This window comes from Neofelis nebulosa, chromosome 10, assembly GCF_028018385.1.
Source record: "Neofelis nebulosa isolate mNeoNeb1 chromosome 10, mNeoNeb1.pri, whole genome shotgun sequence".
NCBI lineage: Eukaryota > Metazoa > Chordata > Mammalia > Carnivora > Felidae > Neofelis > Neofelis nebulosa.
The window spans coordinates 49,320,436-49,348,350 of NC_080791.1; the positions used below are offsets into that span (position 1 = coordinate 49,320,436).

At 36.9% G+C, this 27,915-nt stretch overlaps 1 protein-coding gene across 1 annotated transcript in view; it reads right to left on the reverse strand.

Moving 5' to 3' along the window:
* ANKRD42 (ankyrin repeat domain 42) overlaps positions 1-27,915 on the reverse strand; it is an 81,513-nt gene that overhangs the window by 42,982 nt on the left and 10,616 nt on the right. Inside the window, exons 4-8 of the mRNA XM_058686477.1 lie at positions 27,716-27,879; positions 15,009-15,116; positions 11,768-11,887; positions 10,011-10,146; positions 193-393 (exon numbers count right to left, since the gene is read on the reverse strand). Of these exons, the coding sequence (XP_058542460.1) occupies positions 193-393; positions 10,011-10,146; positions 11,768-11,887; positions 15,009-15,116; positions 27,716-27,879 (729 nt within the window). The remainder of the gene's footprint in view (positions 1-192; positions 394-10,010; positions 10,147-11,767; positions 11,888-15,008; positions 15,117-27,715; positions 27,880-27,915) is intronic.

Consider the following 27,915-nt stretch of genomic DNA (forward strand, 5'->3'; position numbering starts at 1 on the left):
ATAAAGAATGTTTATCACATTAATCTCTATATATTTCTGCCTAAAATATTTTACAATACAGAAGACAAACTGAATGAATGGGTGGACAATTATAAGTAACATATTTAAATACAACATTTTCCTTATAACTTATTTTCTTTTTCCACTTACTCTACTTATTAAATGCTACCACACTCCAGGTTTATTACTTACTTTCCTGATCTTTTGAATCACTTTGTTCATACTCAGCCCCTTGGATAAACTGCAAAATGTTCTGTTTAAAGAACCTCTGGGCCAAATCCAGTACATTTTCTCCATTATCATTGAAGGCTTTTAGAGCCTGTGTGGTGCTGTTCATTCTACTGAGTAGGAATTTAAAACAGTGAAGGTGGCCTTCCATGGCTGCTAAGTGAACTGTAGGTGAGAGAGAAAAAGAATTTAATTTTTAAATTGACAATAAGATAATTTGAAGAAACAAAGAACAATATTGGCTCTAATCCTCACCAGAAGATGACTGTCCCTTCCCCATGTAACAGGGACATACTGTAAGCAATGGTAACACCTTCTCTGCAAGCCCACAAGTCCTTAGTCAGCCTTCTAGTCGTGCTAAAGCAACAGACTAAGTGGAGTTACACTTACTGTGAGAGTGCAGAGGCCAGATGAGAGATACCAAAGAGCAAACCCCAGAACATTTTCTTGAAAAGAGAAATCCCAATTATGCAGCTTATAATTACATGAGAAAATACTTGCTAGGTAAGACAGATGATAGATATATTTATTTTAATGTTTTGGAAAAAACGGAAGAAATAAACCAAAATAGTCACTATGGGGGCACCTGGTGGCTCAGTCCGTTGAGCGTGTGACTTTGACTCAGGTCATGATCTCACGGTTTGTGATTGCTATCAGTGCACAGCCCACTTTGGATCCTCTGTCCCCCTTTTCTTGCCCCTCCCCTGCTTGCATACTCAAAAATAAACAAACATTAAAAAAAATAGTCATATGCAAATATGAATGTTAATTTTTATCACTATGTATTTTGTCACTTTTCCATAGACGTTTATTCTTTTTATTAAAAACAGGAAGACTGGATCAAAACTGCAGACAAAGCACACATACTGCCTCACCATTTCTACTCTAAATCCTTGAAAACAATAGAAAAGAGATTTTCTGAAGCCAAAAAGGTCTAGAAAAACAAACAAGAACTCCAAGAACAGACAAAAAAATGTTAAGGAATCCCTGAAAGAAAATATACTGAAGCAGGCTAAAGGGGAGCCACAACCCAAAATCCACAAAAAATAAGAATGGTTCTGGGAGATTACAAACTTAGGGCAGTGACTATGAAGAACAAGAGCACCTTTACATGTCTGGAGAAGGGAGTATTTGGGCAGCAGCCCAATCAATACACAAATCTTACCACTGGAGAAGTAAGGCAGCACCGAAATGACCAGTGTAATGCAGGAGAAACAAGATGTAACAACATCCAAAAGAGAAGTAGCCGGCACATGCCATCTACACCTTCTCAGCTGAACCTTCCAGGAAAAACACCAAAAAACTCCCCCTAAAATTTGAGAATCCTCTAACAGCTTACTCATCATATATACACATACATGTCTTACAGGCATTTCTAACTTAACACATAAAAAACTCAACTTCTCATCCCTCTTGCACACATTTTCCTTACATAGTTTTCCCCATCTCACTTAATAGGAACTGTCTTTTTTCCATGTAGTTCATGCCCAAGATCCCGGAGCCATCCTTGACTCCTCTTTCTGTCACTCTCTATGTCTAATCAATCAGCAAATCTTATTGGTTCTATCTTTACAAAATACACAGACCCCAGTTACTTCTCACAATCTTTGCTGCCTCTACACTGCTCCAACCAAAGAGCAGCATTAAATTATTATGTCAGTCTCACAAGTGGTCTATTTCTCCCCTTGCCATCCCCACACCCACAATGCAATCTATTATAAACAAAATAGCCAAAATGATGCTCTTAAATGTATTCAGATCATGTCACTGCAGTGCTCAAAATTTTTCAATGGCTCCTGTTACCTCTCTGACCTCATCATCTATTACTCACTCTCTGATTTCTGTTCCAACCACACTGACTCACTGTTACTACTTGCTGTTACTCAAATACACTAGGAACACTCCTGCCTCAGGAGCTTTATATTTGCTATCACCTCTTCCTGTAATATTCTTTCCCCACGGTAGTCACAAGACCTGCTACCTCAACTCTGTCAGGTGTTTATCCAATTATCACCCCCTCAGTGAAGGCTTCCCTGACCACGCTTTTTTAAACTTCATCCTCTTTACTCTCTTCTCTGATTATCCATACACATATCCCTACTTAATATAATTTATATTCTTGTGATTATTGCCTGTCTCCCTCTGACCAGCATCACATGAAGGCAGACTTTTGCCTGTTTTGTTTGCTGTGATATCCCCAACACACAAGAGGGACTGACACATAGTAGATGCTCAGGAAATAAATGCTGGATTAATAATTTAAGACAGAGAGGAGCCTGGGTGGCTCAGTCAGTTAAGCATCTGACTTTGGCTCAGGTCATGATCTTGCGGTCCATGAGTTGGAGCCCTGCACTGGGCTCTGTGCTGACAGCTCAGATCCCAGAGCCTGCTTCATATTCTGTGTCTCCCTCTGTCTCTGCCCCTCCCCCCCAAAATAAATAAACATTTTAAAAACTTAAAACAAAAACAAATAACAATCTAGGATAGAGATTTGAACACAAGCAGTGTGTACTAAAGCCACATTCCTAATCTCTATATTATACTATTAAAAAATATACTATATATAGTCATAAATGTTTTTATATGCTTCAAGAAATAAAAGCTGGAATTTTTTAATGAGCAGGCAAAAAGGCTTTAACAAATGATCAGGCACATTTAATAAAGAACCAACTAAAAATGAAATTACCCCCTACCTTGTATTACAGAAAAGTCAGTTCCAGGTGGGCTGGTGATCTACATGTGAAAGTGAAATAATAAAATTTCTAGAATATAAAAGAATGTTTTCATGACCAAAGCATAGGGAAAGACTTTTTTTAACAAGATTCAGAAAGGAATAACCATAAAGGAAGAGCTTATTAAACTTGACTACATTAGAGTGAAAACTTCTATTCATCAAAAGATATCTTAAAAGAATGAAAAGGCAAGACAGAATGGAAAAGATATTTAAATAAAAGATATTTGCAACACATAACAGAGAGCTTGTATCTATTATATAAAGAACCCATACAATTAATTTTAAACACAGAGAAAACTCAAAAAAAAAAAAAATAGTCAAAACATTTGAACTGGTACTGCACAAAAGAAAATAATGAGGGGTGCCTGGCTGACTCAGTCAGAAAAGCATGCAGCTCTTGATTTCAGGGTTGCGAGTTCAAGCCCAAGGTTGGGTGTACAAATTACTTAAAATAAATATATTTTTAAAATATACTTAAAATATACTTATACTTATATACTTAAAATATACTTATATACTTAAAATATACTTATATACTTAAAATATACTTAAAATAAATATATTTTTAAAATTAAAAAAGGACAGCAAACATTAAAAAATGGCCATTGAACATATGAAATGATGTTCTGTAATACCAATCAATAATTATTTTAAATGTAAATAAGCTATTAAATACTCCAATCAAAATATACAATGTGACTGTATGAATTAAAAAAAACAAGACCCATCCAGGCATCTGGGTCATGATCTCATGGTTCCCTGAGATTGAGCCCCACGTCCGAGCTGTCAGCACAGAGCCTGCTTGGAATTGTGTCTCTCTCCTCTTTCTCTGTCCCTCCCCCCACTCTCACTCTCTCTCAAAATAAATAAACTTAAAAAAAAAAAAAAAAGAAAAGAAAGAACAATCCATCTATATGATGCCTACAAGAAACTCATTTCAGACCTAAAGACACATGCAGACTGAAAGGAAAGGATGAAAAAAGATATTTCACAAACAAATGGAAGCAGAAGAAAGAAAAGCTGAAGTAAAAATCCTTATATCAGACAAAATGATTTTAAAACAAAGACTGTAACAACAAACAAATAAGGACATTACATAATGATAAAAGATCTGTGCAACGAGAATTTAACAACTGTAAATAACTATGCATCCAACAATGGAGCACCTAAATACATAAAGCAAATATGAACAGACATAAAGGGAGAAAATGATAGTAATACAATAATAGTAAGGGCCTTTAAAACTCCACTTACATCAATGGATAGATCATCCAGGATGAAAATCACTAAGGAAATAGTGGCTTTGAATAACAGATTAGACCATATGGACTTAACAGATACATACAGAATATTCCACCCCAAAACAGAAAAATAGTCATTCATTTCAAGTGCATATGGAATATTCTCCGGGAAAGATCATGTTAGGCCAAATCTTAATAAATTTAAGAACACTGAAATCATATCAAGCATTTTTTCCAATTACAATAATATAAAACTAGAAATCAAGCACAAGAGAAAAAAAAACAGAAAAAAACACAACATGTGGAGGCTAAACAACCTACTACTCACCAACCAACAGGTCAATGAAGAAATCAAAGAGGAAATCAAAGTATACATGAAGGCAAAAGAGAATAGAAGCATATTGATCAAAAATCTTTAGGATGCAGCAAAAGCAGTTCTAAGAGTAAGTTTATAGTGATACAGACCTACCTCAAAAAACAAGAAAAATCTCAAATAAACAATCTAACCTTACACCTAAAGGAACTAGAAAAAGAAAAAAGAATACCAAAGATTGCAGAAGGAAGGAAATAATACAGATCAAAGAGGAAATGAATGAAACAGAGACTAATTGTTTAATAACAAAAACAACAATAATAGTAAAAGAAAAGATTAATGAAACCAAGGGCTGGTTCTTTGAATAAACAAAACAAAATTGATAAATCTTTAGCCAGAGTTATCAAGAAAAAAACAGAACTCAAATAAATTAAAATCAGAAATAAAACAGGAGAAATAACAACTGACACCACAGAAATACCAAGAAATATAAGAGACTATGAAAGATCATATACCAACAAACTGGACAACCTAAAAATGAAGGATAAATTCCTAGAAACATAAAATCTTCCAAAACTTAAACAGGAAGAAATTTAAAAACTAAACACACTGTTTACTAGTTAAAAAAAAAAAAAGAAAAAAGAATTGGTAATAAAAAAAACTCTCAACAGGGGAGCCTGTGTGGCTCAGTTGGTTAAGCATCTGACTTCAGCTCAGGTCATGATCTCACAGTTCATGAGTTCGAGACCTGCATTGGGCTCTGTGCTGACAACTCATAGCCTGGAGCCTGTTTTAGATTTTGTGTCTCCCTCTCTCTCTCTGCCCCTCCCCCACTCATGCTCTTTGTCTCTCAAAAATGAATAAACATTTAAAAAAAAAAAAAAGCCTCTCAACAAACACATCAAGGATCTGATGGATTTACAAATAAATTCTACCAAACATTTAAGGAAAAGTTAACACCTATTCTTTTCAAAATATTCCAAAAATTCAGAGAGGAAGAAAAACTTCCAAATTTGTTCTTCAAGGCCAGCATTATCCTGATACTAAAACCAGACAAAGATACTACAAAAAAAAAAGATGACGACAATAACGATGATAATGCCTACAGGCCCATATCTCTGATAAACATAGACACAAAAATTCTCAACAAAATATTAGAAACTGAATTCAATAATTCACTGAAAAGATCATTCACCACAATAAAATGGGACTTAGTCCAGGGAGCAAAGATGGTTCAATATTCAAAAATCCATCAGTGTGATACAACACATTAACAGGAGGAAGAATAAAAACCATATGGTAATCTCATGAGATCCAGAAAAAGCATTTGACAAAATACAACATCCATTCATGATAAAAATTCTAAACAAAGTGGGTAAAGGGAACATACCTCAACATAGTAAAAGCCATATAGACAAACCTACAGCTGACATCATACTCAATGTTGAAAACCTGACAGCTTTTCCTCTAGATCAGGAATAAAACAAGGATGTCCACGCTCACCACTTGAATTCAACATAGTACTGGAAGTCCTAGCCACAGCAATTAGACAAGAAAAATAAAAGGCATCTAAATCAGTAAGGAAAAAGTTAAATTATCACTATTTGCAAATGACATGACACTATGCATAAAAAAACCCTAAAGATTCCACCAAAAAACTACTATAAGTAATAAATGAAGTCAGTAAAGTGGCAGGTCACAAAATTAATATACAGATATCAGTTGTGTTTCTATATACCAATAATGAAGCAGCACAAAGAGAAATTAAGAAATCAATTCCAGGGGTGCCTGGATGGCTCATTCGGTTAAGTGGCCAACTTCAGCTCAGGTCATGATCTCATAGTTCGTGAGTTCAAGCCCCGCATCAAGCTCTGTGCTGACAACTCAGAGACTGGAGCCTGCTTCAGATTCGGTGTCTCCCTCTCTCACCTCCCCCGCTCTGTCTCTCATTTTCTCAAAAATAAACATTTAAAAAAATTTTTTTTAATTTCCATCTAAAATTGTACCAAAAAGAATACCTAAGAATAAAGTTAACCAAGGAGGTGAAAGACCTGTACTCCGAAAACCATACATTAAAGAAATTGAAGATGACACATATGAAAACATACACCAGGCTCACAGACTAGAAGAATATTAATAAAATGTCCATACTACCCAAAATATCTACAGACTTAACACAATCCCTATCAAAATACCAAGAGTATTTTTCACAAAACTGTAACAAATAATCCTAAAATTTGAATGGAACCATAAAAGACTCTAAAGAGCTGAAGTAATCTGGGAAAAACAAGAACAAAGCTACAGATATCACAATCTCAGATTTCAAGAATAACTACAAAGTTACAGCAATAAAAACAGTATGGTACTAGCACAAAAACAGATACATATATCAGTGAAATAGAATAGAGTCCTGAAATAAATCCACAATTACTTGGTCAACTAATTTACAACAAAGAAGAATACACAATAGAAAAAAAGACACTCTCTTCAATAAATGGCACTGAGTAAACTGGACAGCTATATGCATAATTATGTAATTAGACCACTTTCTTACCCCATACACAAAAATAGACTCAAAATGGATTAAAGAACTAAATGTGAGACCTGAAATCATAAAATTTCTAAAAGAAAACACAGGCAGTAATCTCTTGGACATGGGCCTTAACAACATATTTATGGATATATCTTCTCATGCCAAAAAAAAAAAAAAAAAGCAAAAATAAACCACTGGGATTATACTAAAATAAAAAGCTTTTGCACAGCAAAGGAAACCATCAACAAAACAAAAAGTAACCTACTGAATGGGTGAAGATATTTGCAAATTATATCCAACAAAGGGTTAATATCCAAAATATATAAAGAACTTAAAGAACTCAACAATAAAAAACAGAAATAATCCAATTCAAAATGGCAGAGGATCTCAATAGACATTTTCCCAAAGAAGACATACAGATGCCCAATAGACGCATGAAAAGATGCTCAACATCACTCATCATCAGGGATGATCATCAAATCAAAACCACAAGTTTTGGAGAGGATGTGAAGAAAAGGGAACTCTCATGTACTATTGGTGTAAAGGTAAACTGGTGCAGTTACTGTGAAAAATAGTATGGAGTTTCCTCAAAAAATTAAAAATAGAAATACCATAGGTCCAGTAATTCTACTACTTGGTATTTACCCAAAGGAAATGGAAAAAAAGTAATTCAAAGGGATATATGCAACCCTATGTTTATGGCAGCCTTATCTATAAAAGCCCAGATATGGAAGCAAGCTAAGTGTCCATAGATAGATGAATGGATAAAGAGGAAGTGGTATACATATACAATGGAGTATTAGCCATAAAAAGAATGAGATATTGTAATTTTCCACAAGGATGGAACTAAAGAGTATTATGCTAAGTGACTGAAGTCAGATACAGAAAGACAAATACCATATGATGTCCCTTATATGTGGAATCTAAAAATCAAACAAACCAACAAAAAAAAAAAAAAAAAAAAAAAGGAGAGAGGTAGAGAGAGAGAGAGACATTCATAAATACAAAGAATAAACTGAAGGCTGCCAGAATGAGGAAGGCTTGAAGGGACGGGAGAAACAGGTAAAGGAGATTAAGAGATAGAAACTACCAGTTACAAAATAAATGATGGAAATAAAAAGTACAGCATAAGGAACATAGTCAATAATATTCTAATAATGTTGTATGGTGACGGTGACTACACTCATCACGGTCAACACTGAGTAATATATAGAACTGTCAAATCATTATGTCGTACAACTGAGTAATACAGCATGTATGTCAAACATACTTCGATTTAAAAAATGAGGAAAAAAATTTTAAAGAGAGGTATAAACTTCCAGGAAAAAAAAAAATGCTGTTCTACATTTTTAATCAAAAAAATGTAAATTAGGGGCGCCTGGGTGGCGCAGTCGGTTAAGCGTCCGACTTCAGCCAGGTCACGATCTCGCGGTCTGTGAGTTCGAGCCCCGCGTCAGGCTCTGGGCTGATGGCTCGGAGCCTGGAGCCTGTTTCCGATTCTGTGTCTCCCTCTCTCTCTGCCCCTCCCCCGTTCATGCTCTGTCTCTCTCTGTCCCAAAAATAAATAAAAAAACGTTGAAAAAAAAAAAAAATTAAAAAAAAAAAAATGTAAATTAAAACCACAATAAAGTATTACACCCAAAAGAATGATTAAAACTAAAAAAAAGTAATAATGACAAGTATTAATGAGAGAGTAGAGTAACTCAGTCTTAAATACCACTCAACAGTGTACGAACTGATAACAATCACCTTGGAAAGTCAAGTCAGACAAAAAGGAATACCAGTGTATTATTTTTCCCATAGAGTTCAGAAAGAAAAAAGTACTAATTTTTATGTTGGAAGTGAGATGAGTAACTTTGGAGACTCTTTCTTGGTAACCAAAAAGAGGACGTGAAAGAGACTATTTCTTGATCTGGCTAATGGTTACAGAAAACTACTCATTTGTGAAAATTCAATGAGCTGTGCATCGAAATTGGGTACTTTTGTTTATAGTTCAGTTTAAAAATTTATTTAAAAAAAAGAATAAGAGCAAAACAATAATTTCCAGATATATAAAAATTGAGAGTCCATACCAACAGATCTTTTCTATATGAACAATAAAGGATTTACTTTGGAAAGAAGCAAAACAATCCCAGACAGTAGGGTAAAGGGGTGGAAGAGGAGGCCAAGGTACAAGCCAAATTATGAGCATACAGCACACCAAGCTAAGAAATCAGAGCTCCATAGCAATCTAAGAAGTTTTTAAGCCAAAAAGTGATTTGAGTGAAGCTATTCAGGTATGAACAAGTTTGCCTGGGCTTCCCCCTTCACTTGTTTTGCTACTTGAGATTCTTTTAAGACATAATTCGAGTATAATTTTTAGTAACCTGCACTCCACTCTGTGACCTATTCCTCTTCTGAATTTCTACAGCACCTCTTAGAAGACAGAGTGTTTAAGGTACAGGTCTCAAATAGCCAGCTAATCGCAGGCTAGCCAACTGCAGTTAGAAAATTAACTCAAATACATGAGTATCCACTATTTATATGATTTTTTTATAAACAGTAGTCTGGGAAGTGAAGCTGTATGAAGTTAAAAAATAATAACCCTAGAGTCAGGCTCTGAGCTGACAGTGTGGAGTCTGCTTGGGATTCTCTCTCTCTTCCTCTCTCTCTGCCCCTTCCCTGCTCTCTCCCCCACAAATAAATAGACATTAAAAATAATAATAATAACCCTAGACAGTAGATAAACAAAACAGCTGGTGGGAAGAGTAAATCCAAGTTTAATTTTGCCAATTTCTCTTTTGCTGATATGGTTCCAGAAAAAAAAAATCTATCATATGACAGGTATATAACATAGGTGTAAGAGTAAAAAACGTTCATGTCAATGTATTTACTACTTTGGTTTTTGAGGGACTGTTAGAATGATGACAAGTTTAAATTTCTTAAACACAATCATTTAAAAGTTGCTTTTGTAAAGAATACCTGGAAGGTTTCCATTGTAGTCCACATCGTCTATGCCGCATCCCCATTTAACTAGAAGCTGCAAACAGCCGAGCCTCCCATGAAAAGCTGCATAGTGCACAGGTTTCCATTCTCTCTTATCAGTCACACTGGGATCCTAGAGGTAACATTCACAAGAACTCAGTTTTTTTCCATTTGCAGAAGAAACAATAAGTCAAGCAGCTTAATTCTGCAAATGAAAATTGGGGACTGTTCTTAAAAATATAAGGCAAACAACAAATTTAATAGAAAAATTTACTACAGATTTAAACATATGAGCTAATAAAATACTAATGAAATTTTATAAAATAGTCTTTTAAAAAAACAATAGCTAGTTTCATAAAAATAGTTTTTAAAAAGGGACTTAAAAAGAACCTGTGTTCTTGACCAATAAAATGAAAGGGATGTACTCAAATGATCCAATCATATCTTTGAGAGCATAAACAAAGAGTTAATGACAGAATAAAAATACTTAATAGTCCTTTAACTTTTTCTCAACTCTTACCACAATGTCTTCAATATGGTTAGTTCTTTTAAGTTTTTTTTTTTTTTTTTTTTAACAACCACTGGGAAATATTAAAGTAAATATTACAATAAAGAAAATTTCTCGGGCACCTGGGTGGCTCTGTCGGTTAAGCGGCCAACTTCACCTCAGATCATGAACTCGTGGTTTGGTGGTTTGCGTTGGGCTCTGTGCTGACAGCTCATAGCCTGCAGCCTGCTTCAGATTCTGTGTCGCCCTCTCTCTCTGCCCCTCCCCCGCTTGCATTCTGTCTCTCTCTCTCAAAAATAAACAAACATTGGGGCGCCTGGGTGGCGCAGTCGGTTAAGCGTCCGACTTCAGCCAGGTCAGCCAGGTCACGATCTCACGGTCCGTGAGTTCGAGCCCCGCGTCAGGCTCTGGGCTGATGGCTCAGAGCCTGGAGCCTGTTTCCGATTCTGTGTCTCCCTCTCTCTCTGTCCCTCCCCCGTTCATGCTCTGTCTCTCTGTCCCAAAAATAAATAATAAAACGTTGAAAAAAAAAATTTAAAAAAAAAAAAAATAAACAAACATTAAAAATCACTTTCTAAATTAGTGTATGAAATAAGTTACAAAACAAACAGGCAAGCACACAGAAATTCAGAAAGATTTACAATCACTGGTTAAGATGTATTTGAAAACTTCAGAATCTTCCCAGTTAAACTCTGAACTGACATGAAGAACCCACAGCCTCTGAAATACTTTGCACTGCTAAATTGGAGTTGGTTTCTATTTTTTAAAGTTTCTTTATTTTGAGAGAGAGAAAGTGCACATGCACAGTCGGAGAAGGGGAGAAGGAGAGAGGGAGAGAGGGAGGGAGGGAAGGAGGGAGAGAGGGCGTAAGGGAGAGAGGGCGTAAGGGAGAGAGGGGAAGAGTGAGAGTGACAGAGAGAGAGAATCCCAAGCAGGCTCCATGTTGTTAGCATAGAGTCCAATGCAGGGCTTGATCCCATGACCCTGGGATCATGAGCTGAACCGAAATCAAGAGTCAGAAGCTCAACTGACTGAGCCACCCAGGCGCCCCTAAACTGGGTTTTTTTGAAGCTTTATCTAAATTATTGCTCCCATGTTTAAAGACAGAAAAGTTAAAGAGATATATCAAATTACTTCTCCAACGTCATATAAGAGATTTTAAAAGTCAGGAAGAGATAACCAGGCTACCAAATGCTACTCTACATTTCTGATTATACATTCTCACATATTAACAAGAATCTCTTACCACTCCACTTCGAAGCATTATCTGTAAAGTGAAAGAATGTCCGTGTGTTGCAGCAAGGTGTAAAGGAGTGCATCCACGATCATCTTGAGCTGCCAGATTTGCCCCATTGATTATTAGAGCCTCAAAATAGATATATAAGAGTTTACATAAATATATATATATATATATGCTAAATCATAAATGCAGATTCAGATTATTAGGCAAGTAATTTACCAACCTATAGCTAGATTACTATATAAATTCTTACACATGTGCCACAGGCAAAGTATGAGAAATTCTTAGCTAATACTAAGAAAACACTTGAGATCCTTTTTAACCTTGCCTAAGAGATATTTATAATACCTTATTTCACACTCTGATTTGAGCATGTACATATAATTTATAAGGCACGCTTTCAGGAACAGAGATTAATAATCACTAAATTAAATACTTTAATGCTAAGCTAATAAACTAAAAAAGTAAACTTCCACTATTTCAAAAGCAGTATCTTTTATTACCTGAGTTTCAAAATACTGTAAAAGGATTATTTATTAAAGTAACTAGCTCTAGCTCCAAATAAAATTTCTAACTGCATCTGAGGAAATCCCATCAGAATTTACAATTGGCCTAGTTTCTGTATATGGGTTATATCATATACATAACCCATCTCTCTATATAGTATACCAAGTAATTGGTTTAAAAGAATTATTAGTTAATATTTTTTAATATTGTATTTCTTTAATGTTTGTTTATTTTTTAGAGAGAACATGAGTGGGGGAGGGGCAGAGAGAGAGAAACAGAGACAGAGAGAGAGGGAGACAGAGGATCTGAAGCAGGCTCTGTGCTGACAGCAGACAGCCCAACAAGGGGCTCAAACCCACGAACCTTAAGATCAGATGCTTAACCAACTGAGCCACCCAGGTGCCCCTAGTTATACTCCCTCAGACTTTGTTTCTTTTTTAACCAGTCTGTATTTACCAGTATCTTAGCAAAAGACTCAGTCATAATTCTTATCAAGTTTTAAGAATAGTCTCCATAATTAACAAACTAGTCAATAATCATCACAAACCATATTCTGAGTGTTTGCTGTGTTTTAAAAATCACTACAAAGAATATGAAGACATGTCAACCTAGGGAATTAGGACATACATAGAGACAAAGATCATCAACTATACAAAGAAGTCCTTGATAAGCAACAACTACACAGTATAGTACCAAAAAAGTACTACAAAATCTCTGAGAATGAAAAGAACAAAGGGAATGGTTTCATCTAATGATTAGAGGAAGGAAAGCAACAAGTAAAGCTTCATTCAACCCCGATGTTCCCTGAAGTTACTACGGTATTTGCTCTTCCATTGCCTACTTCTCAAACTAATACCTCAATGCCTCAACTTCAAATTCCCCTGCAAACCATGTGCCACCCCTCACACTACATGGAAATACAGCAATCTCGCCTGATAGTGAGCTCTCAAGTCCAATAGCATTTCCTTAGCTTCGTCCTGTAACTGTGATACTCTACCTAACTTCTTATACTTCCTCCTTCATTTGCACAGCCCTAATGAACCCTGGCTCTCCTATCTCCCACTTCTTCCTCTGAATTCTTTACTCATTTCTCCACTTCCTACCATCACTGCTAGTAACATTCTTCAAAATTCAATCCTCAATACTCCCTTCTCTTCTCTATACTTTATTACTCCTGAAATCTTTGTCTCCAGGACCCTTTTCAGCTGCTTGGACCTTCTGCACATGAATTACCTACAGGGCCCCTAAACAACATGTGCCAAACTGAACTCAACATTTTTGCTCCCATATCTCCCCTGCCTTTCAGATTTATGTATCTGTAGTATCATACTTATCTGTCATTCTGTCTTTAAAATTAAATGAATTTAAATTTAATTTTAATTTTTAAAATAAATTTTAAACGAATTTAAATTTTCACTCTATTCTATCAATGCCTGCTTTGCAAGATGTCTTCAATCATTTTCTTTCTTTCCCAGTGCCACCATAAAATTTCTCCCTCTATGGGTAGTGATGACACCAAAAGTCTCTAACTGGTCTTCTTGCCTCCAAATCATCTCCTCATCCTAGGTAATCCTTGATAAATCTTGTTAGAATAATCTCCTGAAAAACTGCTTTCATTACTTCATTCCTCTATTAACGCTCATGTGCATGTGTACGTATGTATAAGTATGCATGTATTATATGTATGTGTAAGAGTATATATTAGTATGCATATAAAAACTCTGTCTCTTATACAAATTAATCTTTATTCTACTTCTAAGATATTTTACATACCTGACTATGCACACTTAATTCATAATAGTATATAACAACAAAACATCTACAATTCAAACTCATATAATAGTTTATCCCCTGAACACCCTTATTTTTCCAATTCCAGTATTTCACATAGAATTACAGATAGAGGTTAATAGAATAAAATCTAGGTTCCAGTCCTGGCTTTGTCACTTACTTAGGCAAGGTACTTAACTCTCTGAATCTGTTTCTTTATCTATAAAAAGGGGAACACATAAGATTGTTACATTAAATGATGCGATGCATGGAAAACTGACACATAAAAAGTGATAATCATTATTTTTATTTGCTCCTGATTAAAACTCTACTTACAATGCTTCCTCACTATTTAACTTTCTGAAATCAACCTGTTCTTTTAGACTTAGATGAAGTTTTATTTCCTCCATTTATGATTCCTCTATCACCTTCCAATCATAAGAATCTTAATCATAGACTATGCTCTGTATTGTTTTATAATTCACTGAGTAAATGCTTACCATTTCCAAATAGAATCTCAGGCTTCTTATACCCAGGAACTGTTTGCTTATACAATTTTGTATTCCTCCAAATTCCAGTTTATTTCAGTACACTGATTATATCTAGTTACTCTAATAAGCTAGATCCTGCATATATTAATGTGTAACTCTGGTAAAAAAAAAAATTACATTAAATAAGAAATTTTAGACGTGGCAAGCTATGAAGGAGATAATCTGGGCATGTCTATGACAGCCCTTAAAACAATCTATCAGATAGCCAATAACTTCAGAGATAAAAGGATCCCCAGTCTCACATACTTTAAGTTGTTGGTACCAAAATATCTGAGTCACAGAATTCAGTAAGTTCTTGTTTAGGACAAAGAACTAAATCTATGGATCAAATTATTAGAATAAAAGCAACAACCCAACCAAACTATGCTAAAGTAATTAAACTTACCAGTTTTTAAAAAAGTAACCAAAGTTATTATTACCTGCATACAAGCATCTTGGCCTCTGATTGCAGCTATGTGAGCTGCTGTCCAACCTCTCATGGTTACTTGGGTGATATCAGCTCCATGCCAGAGGAGCCAGTGAAGACACTAAATTAAGAAGATAATCATGTTAACAAGTGATAAGGCAAAACTGGTTTTTTATGTCTTTAGATCTTTGTTTTTTGTGGGGTTTTTTTGGGGTAAACATTAGGGAATGGTGGGAGCTATGGCAAAGTGAAGATCACATTCCTTGCCCATAAAATGTAGATGCTACTTAATCCCAGCCAGTTGTTGCTGTAAGTGAAATGCTGATCCAAATCTTTTATTTCACCATTACTGTGTAAGCCGAACAAAACACATCTGTGAGTCAACTTCACTCAATGGCTGCCAATTTGCAACCTCTGTCATAGATCTTTAAAGGGGGCCAAAAGCTTCTGTCGGAGCAAACATTGTTATTCTGATGACACTAAAAAAAATTTTTTTTTAACGTTTATTTACTTTTGAGACAGAGATAGAGCATGAACGGGGGAGGGTCAGAGAGAGGGAGACACAGAATCTGAAACAGGCTCCAGGCTCTGAGCTGTCAACACAGAGCCCAACGTGGGGCTCGAACTCACAGACCGTGAGATCATGACCTGAGCCGAAGTCGGCCACTTAACCGACTGAGCCACCCAGGCACCCCCAAAAGAAATTTTTTTAAGTGGCTTTAAAAAATGGTTGAGGCAAGGGTTAGGGCACCTAGATAGCTCAGTAGGTTAACCATCCAACTCTTGATTTCAGCTCAGGTAATGATCTCACGGTTCCTAAGTTCCAGCCCTGCATCAGGCTCTGTGCTGACAGTGTGGAACCTGCTTGGAAATCTCTCTCTCCATCTCTCTGCCCTTCCCCCAACTGATTCGCTCTGGCTCTCGTTCTGAAACTCGAAAGGAAGGAAGGAAGGAAGGAGGGAGGGAGGGAGGGAGGGAGGGAGGGAAGGAAGGAAGGAAGGAAGGAAGGAAGGAAGGAAGGAAGGAAGGAAGGAAGGAAAAGAAAAAGAAAAATGGGGCAAGGGTCAAATGCATCCTCATTTAATATTTTAGTTAACATAGGTCTCAATAGATTACAATACTAGAGGTCTGAGCCACATACAGTATTACTGTCTTCATATGTTCAAGTTTGGAGATTCTATCTGCAAGAAGTTTCTTTTTAAAGAATTTATTGTCAGGGCACTTGGGTGGCTCAGTCGCTTAAACAACCGGCTTCAGCTCAAGTCATGATTTCACAGTTCGTGACTTCAAGCCCCACATCGGGCTCTGTGCTGACAGCTCAGAGCCTGGAGCCTGCTTCGGATTCTGTGTCTCCCCTTCTCTCTGCCCCTCCCATGCTCATGCTCTGTTTATGTCTGTCAATAATAAATGTTAAAAAAAAATTTTTATTAAAAAAAAAAGAATTTATTGTATGGGGGCACCTGACTGGCTCAGTCGGTAAAGCATGAGATTCTCCATCTTAGAGTCATTAGTTCAAGCACCACACTGGGTTGGAACCTACTTAAAATTTAAAAAAGAAAGAGAGAAAGAAAGAAAAGAAAGAATGAATGAATGAATTGATTGTATCATTGGGATACACCGTCACATCAGTTATAGCTGCATCACTTGTTAAAAGGCTTTTAACATTTAGGTATCATTTGCCTGTCAGAGAGATAAAAGGCCAATAAAATATGATGACAAAAAAAAGGCTCAACTTCACTACTAATCACAGTAAGTTATCAATTTATCAACAAATATTTAGGGACAGACTACTGTATGCTAACACCATTCAGTTACAGGAGAATAAAATCATTGCAAACATTCATGTATAAGTTTTTTATTTCTCCTAGATAATATGTTTAAGCAGGATTGCTGGAACATAAGTAAAGCATATGTTGAACTTTATAAGAAACTACCAAGCTGTTTTCCAAAGTGGCTATACCATTTTACATTTCTACTAGCAATGTACAAGAGTTCCAGTTGCTCCCTATTCTTGTCAATACTTGGTAGTATCATTTTTGTTTTTGTTTTGCCATTCTAATAGGTATGTAGTGGCATCTGACTGTGGGTTTAATTTGCATTTCCTTAATGGCTAATGATGTGGAACATGTCATGTGCTCAATTGCCATCCAATTGCCATTCAATTGGTACTTTGGAAGTGTCTATTGAAGTCATGCACTCCTTTTTTATTTGGGTTTTTTGTTTTCTTACTACCAAATTATAAGAGTCTCATATATTCTGGCTACAAGTTCTTAGATATATGATTTGCAAATATTTTCACTTATGTTTTCTCCCAGAAGTCTTACAAGATTAAGTTTTACCTTTGTTTATGATCTATTCGGAGTATATTTTTACATGAGGTGCCAAATATAAGTTGAGATTCATTTTCTCACATACAACTGTTCCATTATGCCAGCAGCATTTAATGAAAATACCATCTGTTCTCCATTGGATTGCATTTGTATCTTTGCCAAAAATCAACTGACCAATCAATAAGATTTCAGAAATGGCTAAATGAGGAGCTTGGCAAATCCTCCCCAAGAAGCAATGATAAAACCAGATAAAGTTTTCAAAAACAACAATTTAAAGACTCTGGGAATTCATCAGAGGCATATAGCAAAATAAGAAGCATTTACTCAAGAAAATCTTCTGAATCTCAGTAACAACAAGTGGAATCTGTGGCAGATTAGCCTGAGACTACAACTATCCCTACCCCACAGCTATAGGGTACAGAATTTCTCCCCAGCTGAACAGCTCACTGTCTTGCTGGAGGGACTGAAAATTTCATGCCCAAGCACATAGTCAAAAACAATTCCAAACCCAAGTGGCCAACAATCTGGGAAAGCCAATATTAGAGCTCACCTGAAGTCACAATACTGGGTAAGACAAAAAACAAAAGACCTCCCATAAAACTAATAGAAACACCCAAGAAATTAGAGAGCCAGTGGGCCTTGCTAAGATTCCACTTATCCCTTATAATCTAAAAGGCCATCTACATATACAAACCTGCTTATTCTCAGGAAAGATTGAAGAGGGCCCAAGTTGGCTATATATCCCTGGCTAAACATATTATTTTAAAAAATTTAAATTAAAAAAAAAAAAAGCAAAGTCAAGCTGACTTATAATAAACTGCTTGGACTTGGAAAACATTCCCCAAGCCACACACAGACTCATCAGCAAAAGACAGAAACCTTACGGGCTCAAGGTACCTAAGCACAACCTCTGATCAGTCACTGATGCAATAGTAACCCCTAGGAAGCCAGGCTTAAAGATAAGAATTTTCTTTAAAAAAAAAAAAAAAAAATTAAAAAAAAAAAAAAGTTTGGGGGCCTGGGTGGCTCAGTCAGTTAAGCATCTGACTCCGGCTCAGGTCATGATCCCACAGTTTGTAGGTTCGAGCCCCACATCAGGCGCTGTGTTGACAGCTCAGAACCTGGAGCCTGCTTCCAATTCTGCATCTCCCTCTCTTTCTGCCCCTGCCCCACTCACGTTGTGTCTCTGTTTCTCAAAAATAAAACATTTTTTTAATTTATTTAAAAAAGTAAAAATTTTTTTAAAAAATAGTAAGAATATTTTCATGTGTCTGTTGGCCATCTGGATGTCTTCTTTGGAAAAGTGTCTATTCATGTCATCTGCCCGTTTCTTCACTGGGTTATTTCTTGGGTGTTGAGTTTGCTTTGGATACTAACTCGTTATCTGATATGTCATTTGCAAATATCTTCTCCCATTCCATTGGTTGCCTTTTAGTTTTGTTGATTGTTTCCCTTGCAGTGCAGAAGCTTTTTATCTTGATGAGGTCCCAATAGTTCATTTTTGCTTTTATTTCCCTTGCCTTCGGAGATGTGTCAAGTAAGAAGTTGCTGCAGCTGCACTCTCAACAATAGCCAAATTATGGAAAGAGCCTAAATGTCCATCAACTGATGAATGGATAAAGAAATTGTGGTTTATATACACAATGGAATACTACGTGGCAATGAGAAAGAATGAAATATGGCCTTTTGCAGCAACGTGGATGGAACTGGAGAGTGTGATGCTAAGTGAAATAAGCCATACAGAGAAAGACAGATACCATATGTTTTCACTCTTATGTGGATCCTGAGAAACTTAACAGAAACCCATGGGGGAGGGGAAGGAAAAAAAAAAAAAAAGAGGTTAGAGTGGGAGAGAGCCAAAGCATAAGAGACTGTTAAAAACTGAGAACAAACTGAGGGTTGATGGGGGGTGGGAGGGAGGGGGGGTGAGAGGGAGGGGAGGGTGGGGGATGGGTATTGAGGAGGGCACCTTTTGGGATGAGCACTGGGTGTTGTATGGAAACCAATTTGACAACAAAATTCATATATTGGAAAAAAAATTAAAAAAATAAAAAAAAGAAGTTGCTGCAGCTGAAGTCAAAAAGGTTGTTGCATTTTCCCCCCTCGGGTTTTTTTTTTTAATTTTTTTTTTATATTTATGTTTCAGAGACAGAATGCGAGCAGGGGAGGGACAGAGAGAGAGATACAGAATCCAAAGCAAGCTCCAGGCTCTGAGCTGTCAGCACAGAGCCCAATGCAGGAATCGAACCCACAAACCATAAGATCATGACCTGAGCTGAAGTCGGTGCTAAACCGACTGAGCCACCCAGACGCCCCTCCTCTCTTGAGTTTTGATAGTTTCCTGTCTCACATTTAGGTCTTTCACCCATTTTGAGTTTATCTTGTGTATGGTAATAAGAAAGTGGTCCAGTTTCATTCTTCTGCATGTTGCTGTCCAGTCCTCCCAGCACCATTTGGTAAAGAGATTGTCTTTTTTCCATTACATATTATTCTTTCCTGCTTTGCCAAAGATTAGTGGGCCATACATTTGTGGGTCCAATTCTACATTCTTTATTTTTTTAAGTTTTTTTCATGTTTATTTATTTTTGAAAGAGACAAACAGAGCATGAGAGGGGCAGAGAGAGAGGGAGACACAGAATCAGAAGCAGGCTCCAGGCTCAGCTATCAGCACACAGCACAATGCAGGACTCAAACTCATGATCTATGAGATCATGACCTGAGCTGAAATCCGACACTTAACTGACTGAGCCACCCAGGTTGCATCCTCTAGTCTCTTCCAATGGTCTATGTGTCTGCTTTGTGTCAAAACCATACTATCTTGATGATTACAGCTTTGTAGTAGAGGCTAAAGTCCAGGATTGTAATGACTCCCGCTTTGGTTTTCTTTTTCAACATTACTTTGGTTATTCAGGGCCTTTTGTGGTTCCATACAAACGTTAGGATTGTGTGTTCTAGCTCTAAGAATAATGCTGGTGCAATTTTGATTGGGATTGCATTGAATACGTAGATTGCTTTCAGTTGTATTGACATTTTAACAGTATTTGTTCTTCCAATCCATAAGCATGGAATGGTTTTCCATTTCTTTGCGTCTTCTTCAATTTCCTTCATAAGTTTTCTATAGTTTTCAGCATACAGATCTTTTATATCTTTGGTTAGGTTTATTCCTAGATATTTTATGAAAAGATGCTCAATATCACTCATCATCAGGGAAATACAAATCAAAACCACATTGAGATACCACCTCACACCAGTAAGAGTGACTAAAATTAACAACTCAGGAAACAACAGATGTTGGCAAGGATGTGGAGAAACAGGCACCGTCTTGCACTGTTGGTGGGAATGCAAACTGGTGCAGCCACTCTGGGAAACAGTGTGGAGATTCCTCAAAAAATTAAAAATAGAATTACCCTACAATCCAACAATAGCACTACTAGGAATTTATCCAAAGGATACAGGAGTGCTGATTCATATGGGCACATGTACCCAATGTTTATAGCAGCGATTTCAACAATAGCCAAATTATGGAAAGAGCCCAAATGTCCATCAACTGATGAATGGATAAAGAAGATGTGGTTTATATACACAATGGAATACTACTTGGCAATGAGAAAGAATGAAATCTTGCCATTTGCAGCAACATGGATGGAACCGGAAGGTATTATGCTAAGTGTAATAGAGAAAGACAGATATCATATGTTTTCAATCAAATGTGGAATTTGAGAAACTTAACAGAAGACCATGGGGGAAGGAAAGGGGAATAAATAGTTTCAAACAAGAGGGAGGTAAACCTTAAGAGACTGTTAAATACAGAAAACAAACTGAGGGCTGATGGGGAGACTGGGGAAAGGGGAAAATGGGTGATGGGCATTGAGGAGGGCACTTGTTGGGATGAGCACTGAGTATTGTATGTAAGCAATGAATCATGGGAATCTACCCCCAAAGCCAAGAGCACACTGTACACACTGTATGTTAGCTAACTTGACAATAAGCTACATTTAAACAAATTTTTTTTAATTTTTAAAAAATAAGAATTTTTAAAAACAAAAACAAAAAAACTAAGCAGCGACCACACACTGTGGGGAACAGATTCCATACACTTAGTCCAGGTAAGTCAACAAGCAAACACATAGCAAAAAGCACACCTGAATAAGATCAGAATTCAAAGCTGCTACAATATATAATCTAAAACGTGCAGTTTTCTGGGGTGCCTAGGTGGCTCAGTCAGTTGGGCATCCAACTCCTGATTTCGGCTCAGGTCCTGATCCCAAGGTTGTGGGATCACGACCCACATAGGCTCCAGGCCTAGCGTGGAACCTGCTCGAGATAGTCTCTCTCACCCTCTGCCCCACTCAAACTCTCTCCACCTCTCTCAATTTAAAAAAAAAAAAAAAAAAGCACTGTTTTCAAAATGTCTAGGCAAACAAAAAAAATTATGAGATGTATACAATGATCAACAGAAACAATATCTGAGAGGGCCCAGGGTTGGACTTAATATGACTTAATATAGCAGTTATTATAAACAGTTTGGGATAACTAAAAGGAATTTTTTTTAAAGAATTTATATTTAGGGGCGCCTAGTGGCCCAGTCAGTTAAGCATCTGACTCTTGGTTTCATCTCAGGCCATGATCTCGAGATTTTGTGACTTCAAACCCCATGTCAGGCTCTGTACTGGCAGAGCCTGCTTGAGATTCTCTGTCTCCCTCTCTCTGCCCCTCCCCCACTCACACAGTCTCTGTTTCTCTCAAAATAAACTTTAAAAAATAAATAAATAAGAATGAAAGAATTTATATTTAAAGAATTAAAGGAGGGGCACCTGAGTAGCTCAGCTGGTTAAGCATCTGACTCTTGATTTCAGCTCATGATATCACAATTCATAAGCTCAAGCCCCACGTCATGCTCTGAACTGACAATGTGGAGCCTGCTTGGGATTCTCTCTCTCTCTCTCTCTCTCTCTCTCTCTCTGCTCCTTCCCCACTAGTGCTGTCTCTTTATCCCAAAATAAATAAACATTTTAAAAAATTAAAGGAAAGTATGATGACAATGACTCATCAAAGAGAAATAAGTCAGAGAAAGACAAATACATATGATCTCTCTCTTATGTGGAATTAAGAAACAAAACAAACGAGCAAAGGTTAAAAAAAAAAAAAAAGAGAGAGAAGACAAACCAAGAAACAGACTCATAACTATAGAGAACAAACTGATAGTTATCAGAGAGGAGGTGAGTGAGGAGTGGCTGAAACAGCGATTAAGGAGTATACTTATAAAAAATTTTTTTAACACACACACATATAGGAGCCTGGCTGGCTCAGTCAGCAGAGCATACAACTCTTGACCCTGTGAGGGTTGTGAGTTCAAGTCCCATGTTGGGTATAGAGATTACTTAAAAACATAAAAGGGGTCCCTGTATGGCTCAGTTCATTAAGTGTCCAATTTCGGCTCAGGTCATGATTTTGCAGTTCATGGGTTAGAGCCCCACCTCAGACTCTGTGCTGACAGCTCAGAGCCTGGAGGCTGCTTTGGATTCTGTGTCTCCCTCTGTCTCTGCTTCTCCACCGCTCATTCTCTGCCTCTATCTCAAAAATAAACATAAAAAAAAAAAAAAAGTGCACTTATTAAAAAAAAAAAAAAGGAGGGAGGTACCTGTGTACTCAGTTGCTTAAGTGTCCATCTTAGTTAGGCTCAGATCATAATTTCGTGGTTCATGAGTTCAAGCCCCACATCAGGCTCTGTCCTGACAGCTTGGAGTCTGCAGCGTGCTTCAAATTCTGTCTCCCTCTCTCTGTCCCTTCCCAGCTCACACTCTGTCTCTCTCTCTCTCAAAAATAAATAAACATTAAAAATTTTTTAAATAAAATCTTTAATAGAAATAAATACACACTCATAAAAATGTATTAATTGAATTAAAGTTTTGTTTAATTCATGCTATGTTTGGCAAACAATTCAATTTCAAAGTTGTGGATAAAAATGAATTATATGAATTATAATAAAACTATAAGTATCTATGTTTTTGAGACTATTGTTCAATTATAGATTATTAAGATTCATTTTAATTTCAAATAATTGTAATTATTTTGTGTCTATGAATATTAAAATATTGATTCCTATCCAAATATATGAAATACTATTATATTTCCAAGTTAACTTTAAAATGTGAAAGTAGTAATACAATTGCAGAAAATGAAAAAAAAAATATACACAAAGAGACAAGTTATTTTTATTTTTAAAACATTTTTTTAACGTTTTATTTATTTTTGAGACAGAGAGAGACAGAGCATGAACAGGGGAGGGGCAGAGAGAGACCAAGACAGAATCGGAAACAGGCTTCAGGCTCTGAACCATAAGCCCAGAGCGCGACACGGGGCTGGAACTCACAGACTGCGAAATAGTGACCTGAGCTGAAGTCGGAGGCTTAACCGACTGAGCCACCCAGGTGCCCCGAAACAAGTTATTTTTTAAAAAAAGAAAGAAGAAAAAGAAATTCTGGAAGTAAAAAATATATCTGAAATAAAAAGTTTACCATAGGGGCTCAAGAGCTGATTTCATCTCACGAAGGAAAAAAAAAAAATGAAGTCTAATGAAGCATAGTTTTCACTAGTTGTTTATCTAGTGATTATATTACCAACATAAGTACCACAGTCTTAAGAAATTTCAGAAAGGATAACAAAATGTGAGAGCATTAATGTAGTAGTCAAGTAGAGAATGAGGAGATGATCTTTAAATGGAAAGGTACACAGGCACCAAAACGTTTTGGTTTAAATTATTTTTGTTAAAATTCAACAAACATTTCTGGAATATCTGTTATGCACTATGCTAGCACTTAAAATATAAATTTAAGGGGCGCCTGGGTGGCTCAGTCAGTTGAGCATCTGACTCTTGATTTTGGCTCAGGTCATGATCTCAGGGTTGTGGGATCAAGCTCCATGTCATGTCTGTGCTGGGCATGGAGCCTGCTTGAGATTCTCTCTCTCTCTCTCTCTCTCTCTCTCTCTCTCTCTCATTCTCTCTCTCCCTCTCTCCCTTCCTCTCTCCCCACTTGTTTGCTCTCTCTCTCTCTCTCTCTAAAAATAAATCTTTTTTTTTTTTAACATTTATTTATTTTTGAGAGAGAGAGAGACAAAGCATGAGTGGAGGGAAGGACAGAGAGAGAGGGAGACACAGAATCTGTCAGCACAGAGCCCAACACGGGCTCGAACCCACAAACCATGAGATCATAACCTGAACCAAAGTCAGACACGCAACTGACTGAGCCACCCAGTCGTGTCCCAAAAATAAATCATAAGAAAAACACACACACACACACACACACACACACACATATATATATGTGGGGTTATTTTTTAATGTATATATATTTAGTTCAGCAAATTCAGCTATACAGCAAACATTTATTGAGAATCCAATATGCCAAATGTGGAAAAAAAGAGGAACAAAACCCAAATGGTAGCTTCAAAGAGCTCAAAATCTAAAAGAGATTCAAAGTGATCAATTCAATGTGATAAATACAAATAAATATAGTTTTGAAAATATGTGTAAGATTTAGGTGTAGCTCCTAGGTAGGTTACTAAGGGATGTTGGGGGGGTGGGGGGGAGACACACAAAGCTTTGCCAAGTGGGTGCTGTCTGACTTGGAATTCAACCAAGTAACCAGTAGGAAGAGGTGAGTGAAACCAGGCAGATAAAACCGTATGTGTAAAGTCTAGGATAACAAAGAACACCAGGCTAGTTTAGGAAATGACAGTAGTCACCAGTATTACAGAATAAAACAAGTATGATGGGAGATGAGGTTGCAGAGAGAAGTCTCTTATATTAAGTCGCTTGAAATTTATCCTATAGGGGATACAGAGTCACTACACAGACTTAAAGGTTTCAAAAGAAGAAAATCAATTAGATCTAAAGCAGTGGCTAAAAGGGTGGAGAGGACAAACTCAGGAGACAAAGATGGAACAAAATCAATGACCTAATGATCAGTTCTCACTGCATTATCAAGTGCACCTTCAGACAAATGTTGATATTGTGTTTCACTTCTGGAAAAAATGGAGACAATGCAAGAATGATGCCAAGTTAATAGCCTGGAAAACTAAGAAAGGGAGGGAAAAGAGTACTAGTTTAGTTTCAGACCAATTAGAGATCCAGTCAGATGCGTATGTGCTGTTATTGATCAAGCACCTGATACATAAGCAGAGTTCAAGAGAGAAAGCAAATCAATAATTATGTAGTAGTGATAAAACCAAGGAATGCTAAAAGACTGTCTAGAGAGAGTACATAAAGTAGGAGAGAAAAGGCTATTCGCAGAAATATAAAAAATACTTATATTTATAGAGTAGTCAGAGGAGGTTAACCAAAGAAGACTGGGAGTAATCAGAAAGGCTGAAAGGATACCACGAAAGAGAGGAAACCCCACTCTCTTTGAAATCATTAAAAAAAAGGCAAGAAAAACAGGAATAAAACGCTATCCTTGATGAAACTAAGAAACATCTGAAGCTACAAAACAAATGGGAAAGCTGCCAAAGTGTAGATCCAATAGGGATATGGAAGGAAACAGAGAACATACCCACCCAGGGCTACAAACTGAGAAAGAACCATCAAGGCACATACTTCCTAGATGAGAGGAAGCCACTAATAGGCCAAATCAAAAAATCCTTGTTTACAACAGTTCAAGTGAGGCACACAACTGGCGGAGAGATTCTCCAGGCCAGATTCAGTTTTGAGAAGCAGAGAAACCCAAACAAACAAGAAATCACACAGAGAAGCCATTTTCATAGAAAGCAGTCTCTGTGTGGTAGGGGGAAAAAACACTTCATAGCAGACCTCCTGCAGCCTACCGGCTAGGGAAATGCGGTAATTAAAATAAGTTCTCCACACATAATCTCTAATCATGAGGAAAAAGTGCAGTTGGCCTTGTACACAACCTGAGAATAATTTTTGCATAAAAATATTCAGTAAGCACTGCCTGTACTAGCTAAAAAATAAAATCAACTAAATAGCCATTGAAAAATGGATGATATTAGTCTAAGAATAATTATAACATGCCTGAAAGAAATGGAGTACATAAATGCCATCATAGTTAAGCCTCAAAAATACATTGTTGAACACAAAAAGCTGCAGGATGATGAACATAGTATAATGTCATTATATAAAATGTTATTAAGAACAATGATACAATCATTTAATAACAACATAAAACATGGGTATTATTTTTTTAATTTATTTTGAGAGAGAGAGAGAAAGGGAGAGCATGCCCAAGGGCAAGGGAGGGGGCAAGGGGAAGGGAGAGAGAGAGAGAGAGAGAGAGAGAGAGAGAGAGAGAGAGACAGAGAGAGAGAGACAGAGAGAGGCAGGCCCAAGCAGGCTCCACGGTGAATGGGGCTCAATCCCATGACCCTAGGATTATGACCTGAGGCCAAATTAAAAGTCGGATGCTCAACTGACTGAGCCCCTACACAGGTGCCCCTACATGGGAATATCAAACACCAAATGCAGGGTAATAGTTACTTCTGGAGTTGTTAGGGGAGGAATGGCACCCGTGAGGGGTGCTAAGGGACTTCAAATACATCTGTGAGGTTCCATTTATTTTCTAAAAATCTAAAGCAACCATAGCAAAAATATTAAGATTTGATAGAATTAGGTATTCATATGTTACCCTCTGTAAGTTACCCTCCAGGCTTGCCTTTGGAACTCAGCCACCACATTGTGAGGAATCACAAATTAGCCCAGGTGGAGAGGCCTCACATAAAAGTTCACATGGAGAGGAATTAAGGCAGCCAGCCTGTAGCTTGCATCTTCCACCAGACATCTGCGTGAACAAGCCTTCAGAAGATTTCAGCCTCAGTATTTCAATCTTCTAGCTGAAGCCCCATACATCATGAAAAAGAGACGAGCTATCCATGAGATTCAAATTCCTGATTCGCTTCTGAGTATCAATGGTTATTTTATGCCACTAACTTTTGGGATAATTTGTTACAAAGGTACAGTAACCAGAACAACAAATATCACGATGAATTGAAAAAGAAAAATACTTCTGGGGCGCATGGGTAGCTAAGTCGGTTGAGCATCCAGCTCCTGATCTCAGCCCAGGTCGTGATCTCACAGTTCGTGGGTTTGAGCCCCCTTGGGGCTCTGCTCTGACAGTGTGGAGCCTGCTTGGAATTCTCTCTCTCCTTCCCTCTCTGCCCCTCCCGGCTCACGCTCTATCTCTCTCAAAATAAATAAATAAATAAATAAATAAATAAATAAACAAACAAACAAACAAACAAACAAACTTTAAAAAAAAGAGAAAAAAGAAAAATATTTCAAATACCTAACATAAAGTCTCAGTCCTATTTGCTAAATCTTCAAAATTGCTAACAGCTGTAAACTTACTTCAGTTTAATAATTTATACAGCTTCTTACCTCCAAACTTCCAGAATGTGCTGCCCAATGTAAAGGGGAAAACTTATGGAGAATGTCAACTTCATTAATGCTGGCTCCACATTCTATTATTTCTGAAAGCTGCTTTACATCTCCAGCCCGTACTGCATCATGTATGTTACCAAAATGCACTTTCTTCTGGGCACCTATTGAAAAATTGCTTAAAATATATTACAAAAAAA